General features: G+C 43.3%; 1 protein-coding gene across 1 annotated transcript; it reads right to left on the reverse strand.

Annotated features, from left to right (window-relative positions):
- Window positions 1-1,106: 1,106 nt before the first annotated feature.
- Window positions 1,107-7,065, reverse strand: LOC115182350 (very long-chain acyl-CoA synthetase-like). The gene is made up of 4 exons (XM_029743970.1): window positions 7,061-7,065; window positions 4,618-4,810; window positions 1,426-1,516; window positions 1,107-1,195 (listed from the first exon to the last, which is right to left on the reverse strand). The coding sequence occupies exons 1-4, from the start codon at window positions 7,063-7,065 to the stop codon at window positions 1,107-1,109; spliced, it is 378 nt and encodes a 125-aa protein (XP_029599830.1).
- Between the last annotated feature and the right edge of the window lie 794 nt (window positions 7,066-7,859).

Raw genomic sequence — 7,859 nt, forward strand, 5'->3', positions numbered from 1 at the left:
GGCCCCCGGTCGAGGACTGCTCAGAAACCCCAACTGGAGGAATGAGGCCCCCAGTCGAGGACTGCTCAGAAACCCCAACTGGAAGAATGAGGCCCTCGGTCGAGGACTGCTCAGAACCCAAACTGAAAGAATGAGGCCCCTGGTCGAGGACTCCTCCTACTCCCTTCCACCTGTAGGGGTCAATACAACTCAACTAATATAATATAATGTTCTCTCCCTTCCACCGTAGGGGTCAATACAACTCAACTAAATATAATACGTTCTCTCCCTTCCACCTGTAGGGGTCAATACAACTCAACTAAATATATAAAATGTTCTCTCCCTTCCACTGTAGGGGTCAATACAACTCAACTAAATATAATATAATATGTTCTCTCCCTTCACCTGTAGGGTCAATACATCTCAACTAAATATAATATGTTCTCTCCCTTCCACCTGTAGGGGTCAATACAACTCAACTAAATATAATATAATATGTTCTCTCCCTTCTACCTGTAGGGGTCAATACAACTCAACTAATATAATATAATATGTTCTCTCCCTTCTACCTGTAGGGGTCAATACAACTCAACTAAATATAATATAATATGTTCTCTCCCTTCAACCAGTAGGGGTCAATACAACTCAACTAAATATAATATAATATGTTCTCTCCCTTCTACCTGTAGGGGTCAATACAACTCAACTAAATATAATATGTTCTCTCCCTTCCACCTGTAGGGGTCAATACAACTCAACTAAATAATATGTTCTCTCCCTTCTACCTGTAGGGGTCAATACAACTCAACTAAATAATATGTTCTCTCCCTTCCACCTGTAGGGGTCAATACAACACAACTAAATATAATATGTTCTCTCCCTTCCACCTGTAGGGGTCAATACAATGCAACTAAATATAATATGTTCTCTCCCTTCCACCTGTAGGGGTCATACAACTCCACTAAATATAATATAATAGGTTCCATATATTTGTAATGCCATACTGTAGGTCAGGATATGTACCTGAATGTATCTCCGACTCGATCCTGAAAGTAAATAAAGTTGTCCTGGCCTATCTTCAGCAGGTCTCCACTGTTAAAGTACAGATCTCCTTTGAATCACGTCTCTCAGTCTCTTCTTCTCTGTCTGCTGGCTGTTACGTGTCCAACAAAAGGAGCGATGTCTGTGATCTTGGACTCCAACAGTCCTGTCTCACCTTCAGGAAGACACACACACCACACACACAACACACACCATAATGTATACCCACACCAACATTCCTGTCTCTTCCTTAGGGAAAGGGTCAAACACCCACGCATGAATAGCATAATGTACATTGAGATATGTGTGATTTTCAGGTCATTATTGTACACCAGAATGTGTCCACAATAACCTCCCTGGTTAAATAAAGGCCAACACTAACACACCTATGAAAGAGCATCTCACCTTTAGGAGCTTCTACACACATTCCGGTAGAGTCTCTGATTGGTTCATCTCTCTCTGTGTCGTATTTAATCAGAGCATAAGGAAACAGCTTCTATAAGAGACAGGAGAGACACCACGATCAGAACATAGTGAAACAGCTTCTATAAGAGAGACAGGAGAAACCCATGATCAGAACATAGTGAAAAAGCTTCTATAGACAGGAGAGACACCACGATCAGAACATAGTGAAACAGCTTCTATAAGAGAGACAGGAGAAACACCATGATCAGAACATAGTGAAACAGCTTCTATAAGAGAGACAGGAGAAACACCATGATCAGAACATAGTGAAACAGCTTCAATAAGAGAGACAGGAGAGACACCATGATCAGAACATAGTGAAACAGCTTCTATAAGAGAGACAGGAGAGACACCATGATCAGAACATAGTGAAACAGCTTCTATAAGAAACAGGAGACACCATGATCAGAACATAGTGAAACAGCTTCTATAAGAAAGACAGGAGACACCATGATCAGAACATAGTGAAACAGCTTCTATAAGAGATAGGAGAGACACCATGATCAGAACATAGTGAAACAGCTTCTATAAGAGATAGGAGAGACACCATGATCAGAACATAGTGAAACAGCTTCTATAAGAGAGACAGAGACCCATGATCAGAACATAGTGAAACAGCTTCTATAAGAAACAGGAGAGACACCATGATCAGAACACAGTGAAACAGCTTCTATAAGAGAGACAGGAGAGACACCATGATCAGAACATAGTAAAACAGCTTCTATAAGAGATAGGAGACACCATGATCAGAACATAGTGAAACAGCTTCTATAAGAGAGACGTAGAGACACCATGATCAGAACATAGTGAAACAGCTTCTATAAGAGACGGGAGAGACACCACGATCAGAACATAGTGAAACGGCTTCTATAAGAGAGACGGGAGAGACACCACGATCAGAACATAGTGAAACAGCTTCTATAAGAGAGACGGGAGAGACACCACGATCAGAACATAGTGAAACAGCTTCTATAAGAAAGACGGGAGAGACACCACGATCAGAACATAGTGAAACAGCTTCAATAAGAGAGACGGGAGAGACACCACGATCAGAACATAGTGAAACAGATTCTATAAGAGAGACAGAGACACCATGATCAGAACATAGTGAAACAGCTTCTACAAGAGAGACAGGAGAGACACCATGATCAGAACATAGTGAAACAGCTTCTATAAGAAACAGGAGAGACACCATGATCAGAACATAGTGAACAGCTTCTATAAGAGAGACAGAGACACCATTATCAGAACATAGTGAAACAGCTTCTATAAGAGATAGGAGAGACACCATAGTGAAACAGCTTCTATAAAGAGACAGGAGAGACACCATGATCAGACCATAGTGAAACAGCTTCTATAAGAGAGACAGGAGAGACACCACGATCAGAACATAGTGAAACAGCTTCTATAAGATAGGAGAGACACCATTATCATAACATAGTGATACAGCTTCTATAAGAGAGACAGGAGGGACACCATCATCAGAACTAGTGAAACAGCTTCTATAGAGAGACATCATGATCAGAACATAGTGATACAGCTTCTATAAGAGAGACAGGAGAGACACCATGATCAGAACATAGTGAAACAGCTTCTATAAGAGAATGGAGACACACCATGATCAGAACATAGTGAAACAGCTTCTATAAGAGAGACACCATGATCAGAACATAGTGAAACAGCTTCTATAAGAGAGACAGGAGAGACACCATGATCAGAACAAAGTGAAACAGCTTCAATAAGAGAGACAGAGACACCATTATCAGAACATAGTGAAACAGCTTCTATAAGAGAGACGGAGAGACACCATGATCAGAACATAGTGAAACAGCTTCTATAAGAGAATGGAGACACACCATGATCAGAACATAGTGAAACAGCTTCTATAAGAGAGACACCATGATCAGAACATAGTGAAACAGCTTCTATAAGAGAGACAGGAGGGATACCATGATCAGAATATAGTGAAACAGCTTCTATAAGAGAAAACCATCATCAGAACATAGTGAAACAGCTTCTATAATAGAGACAGGAGAGACACCATGATCAGAACATAGTGAAACAGCTTCTATAAGAGAGACAGGAGAGACACCACGATCAGAACATAGTGAAACACCTTCTATAAGAGAGACAGGAGAGACACCATGATCAGAACATAGTGAAACAGCTTCTATAAGAGAGACGGGAGAGACCCATGATCAGAACATAGTGAAACAACTTCTATAAGAGAGACAGGAGAAACACCATGATCAGAACATTGTGAAACAGCTTCTATAAGAGAGACAGGAGACACCACGATCAGAACATAGTAAAACAGCTTCTATAAGAGAGACAGGAGAGACACCATGATCAGAACATAGTGAAACAGCTTCTATAGAAGACAAGAGAGACACACCATGATCAGAACATAGTGAAACAGCTTCTATAAGAGAGACAGCAGAGACACCATGATCAGAACATAGTGAAACAGCTTCTATAAGAGAGACAAGAGACACCATGATCAGAACATAGTGAAACAGCTTCTATAAGAGAGACACCATGATCAGAACATAGTGAAACAGCTTCTATAAGAGAGACAGGAGGGACACCATGATCAGAACATAGTGAAACAGCTTCTATAAGAGAGGCAGACACCATGATCAGAACATAGTGAAACAGCTTCTATAAGAGAGACAGGAGAAACATCACTGTGATAAAGACACAGAATTTCAGTTGATGTTCGGACCCCAACCCTGGTAAAATGTCCAATGTAAGAAGTACTACCTTTACCAATTTAATACAAATAAAAGTATCTAGCTATCTGAAGATAAATGTACTAACTGTGAGTCTGGATAAGAGCGTCTTCTAAATGATTCAAATGTCATGTAAATGTAGAGGGAAGCATGATATCAGTCAATATACATTTCAATTCAGTCACTGGAATTAAATGGAATTGTCCCCAACCTTGTTCTTTAGGAGTCAGATCTTCAGGCCCCTTAGTCATAAAGTGTCTCAGAGTAGGAGTGCTGATCTAGGATCCAGTTTAGCCTTTTAGATCATAATGAATAAGGTTTCATGAAGAGGGATCATCACTCTGAGAGGCATTATGAATCCGGGCCCAGGACACAGGGCTGTTCAGGAGTCAGTCCTTACCCGGTGTAGGTAGTTGACTCGTCCGATAGCTCCTATCTTCCCAGTGTAGTTGATCAATCCCACATTGCCCTCAGTTGAAGCATAAAACTCCCTCACATAGATGTTCCCAAAGCGGTTCAGGAATTCCCTCCATATCTCTGCTCTCACACCGTTACCAATGGCCAGTCTGACGTTGTGCTCTCTGTCGTTGTCTCTGCAACGTTGGGAGAAAAACACAAACATTCATATTTTACATTTTTTATTTTTTGTATGTCAAACATGTTATTGTGAAGCTAAAGCTTCCTTTTCCAAGATGGCGTAGCAGTTCAGACGTCCTTTGTCCTCCTCTTGTCGTGTCCCGTGTTATATATATATATATATATATATATATATATATATATATATATATATATATACTGCTCAAAGAAATAAAGGGAACACTAAAATAACACATCCTAGATCTGAATGAATGAAATACTCTTATTAAATACTTGTTTCTTTACATAGTTGAATGTGCTGACAACAAATCATACAAAAATAATCAATGGAAATCCAATTTATCAACCCATGGAGGTCTGGATTTGGAGTCACACTCAAAATTAAAGTGGAAAACCACACTACAGGCTGACCCAACTTTGATGTAATGTCCTTAAAACAAGTCAAATGAGGCTCAGTAGTGTGTGTGGCCTCCACGTGCCTGTATGACCTCCCTACAATGCCTGGGAAAGCTCCGATGAGGTGGCGGATGGTCTCCGGAGGGATCTCCTCCCAGACCTGGACTAAAGCATCCGCCAACTCCTGGACAGTCTGTGGTGCAACGTGGCGTTGGTGGATGGAGCGAGACATGATGTCCCAGATGTGCTCAATTGGATTCAGGTCTGGGGAACGGGCGGGCCAGTCCATAGCATCAATGCATTCCTCTTGCAGGAATTGCTGACACACTCCAGCCACATGAGGTCTAGCATTGTCTTGCATTAGGGGAACCCAGGGCCAACCGCACCAGCATATGGTCTCACAAGGGGTCTGAGGATCTCATCTCGGTACCTAATGGCAGTCAGGCTACCTCTGGCGAGCACATGGAGGGCTGTGCGGCCCCCCAAAGAAATGCCACCCCACACCATGACTGACCCACCGCCAAACCGGTCATGCTGGAGGATGTTGCAGGCAGCAGAACGTTCTCCACGGCGTCTCCAGACTCTGTCACGTCTGTCACATGTGCTGTGTGAACCTGCTTTCATCTGTGAAGAGCACAGGGCGCCAGTGGCGAATTTGCCAATCTTGGTGTTCTCTGGCAAATGCAAAACGTCCTGCACGGTGTTTGGGTTGTAAGCACAACCCCCACCTGTGGACGTCGGGCCCTCATACCACCCTCATGGAGTCTGGTTTCAGACCGTTTGAGCAGACACATGCACATTTGTGGCCTACTGGAGGTCATTTTGCAGGGCTCTGGCAGTGCTCCTCCTTGACAAAGGCGGAGGTAGCGGTCCTGCTACTTGGGTTGTTGCCCTCCTACGGCCTCCTCCACGTCTCCTGATGTACTGGCCTGTCTCCTGGTAGCGCCTCCATGCTCTGGACACTACGCTGACAGACACAGCAAACCTTCTTGCCACAGCTCGCATTGATGTGCCATCCTGGATGAGCTGCACTACCTGAGCCACTTGTGTGGATTGTAGACTCCGTCTCATGCTACCACTAGAGTGAAAGCACCGCCAGCATTCAAAAGTGACCAAAACATCAGCCAGTGTCACAAAATCCTTCGTGCTGTTGAAAGGAGGACCAAGGCGCAGCGGGAATATGGATACTCATATTTTAATTTAAAAAGAAGGAGTAAAGTATCCACTGAAAAAAAATAAAACACAACAGGGACAGTCTTACAGGCATACAAAAACGCAGTGCAAGAACAACCACCCACAACCCCAAAGAAAAACACACACACCTATAGGACTTCCAATCAAAGGCAACTCAACACACTGCCTTCAATTGGAAGTCCCAATCAACAACACAAACATTCCCAACACAAACATGCCACGTCCTGACCCCAAAACTTAAACACTAGCTCCATCTGCTGGTCAGGACGTGACAGCCAGGAAGCATAGGAACTGAGAAGTGGTCTCTGGTCACCACCTGCAGAACCACTCCTTTATTGGGGGTGTCTTGCTAATTGCCTATAATTTCCACCTGTTGTCTATTCCATTTGCACAAGAGCATGTGAAATGTATTGTCAATCAGTGTTGCTTCCTAAGTGGACAGTTTGATTTCACAGAAGTGTGATTGACCTGGAGTTACATTGTGTTATTTAAGTGTTCCCTTTATTTTTTTGAGCAGTGTATTATATATATATATAATATATTTTTTTTTCTTTTTTTTTTTCTTCGCATATCTTTTTACATGTTTTTTTCTAAAAACTCAACCTCAAAACACTCTCCAGCAACCCGCCTAACCAATTTAAAAAAGTATTATTTACCTCATATCTGAAATCCACAACAGAAGCTAGTTCACTGGCTAACGTTGGAGTTCAGCTAGCCACGGTTAGCGGCCCTCAGCTATCCACTAGCTCGAAAAGCTATCGCCAGTTTTTGTACAACGCGACTCAGACCAGAGCATATCGGACCTATTCTCTCTCCATATCCCCGGTTTTCTACCGCAGGCTGGACATTTACACCTGGATCTTGCAGCTAGCTCGCTGCTACCTGAGTGACTATTGGCAACGTCGGTCCCGGAGTTAACATAAATTATTCCGGAGCTAGCCAGCTGAAGAGTTCCATCAGCCACTCCTGGCTATTCCGGAACTAGCCAGCTGAAGAGTTCCATCAGCCTCTCCTGGGCTACAATCACCTATCCGGACCCGTTTTACTGCCGATGCGAAGCCCCATCGGGCCTTCTCGACTGGACCACCGACGTTATCTGCCCGAGGGAGTTATCCAACTGGCCCTCCGTCGTGACGTAACCTGATTGCCCATCTGCGGCCCGCTAATCGTTAGCTGTCTTATCGCTGCTATCTGATAGGTCTATCGGACAATTTTCTTGGGCCACTATAACTAACTATTTTGCCAAATGGACTGGTCCCCCCTACCACATGGAACCCCACTAATCTACCGGAAACGCACGAGGTGGCTAAAAACAGACCTCCCTCCATCTTCTACCAGCTTGCTACCTATCCGCTGATCGGCTAGTTATCTAATTCTCACTGGACCCTTTTGATCACTCTCGGCTAAGCATGCCTCTCCTTAATGTCAATATTAGCCTGTCCATGGCTGTCTGGT

This window comes from Salmo trutta, unplaced genomic scaffold, assembly GCF_901001165.1.
Source record: "Salmo trutta unplaced genomic scaffold, fSalTru1.1, whole genome shotgun sequence".
Lineage (NCBI taxonomy): Eukaryota > Metazoa > Chordata > Actinopteri > Salmoniformes > Salmonidae > Salmo > Salmo trutta.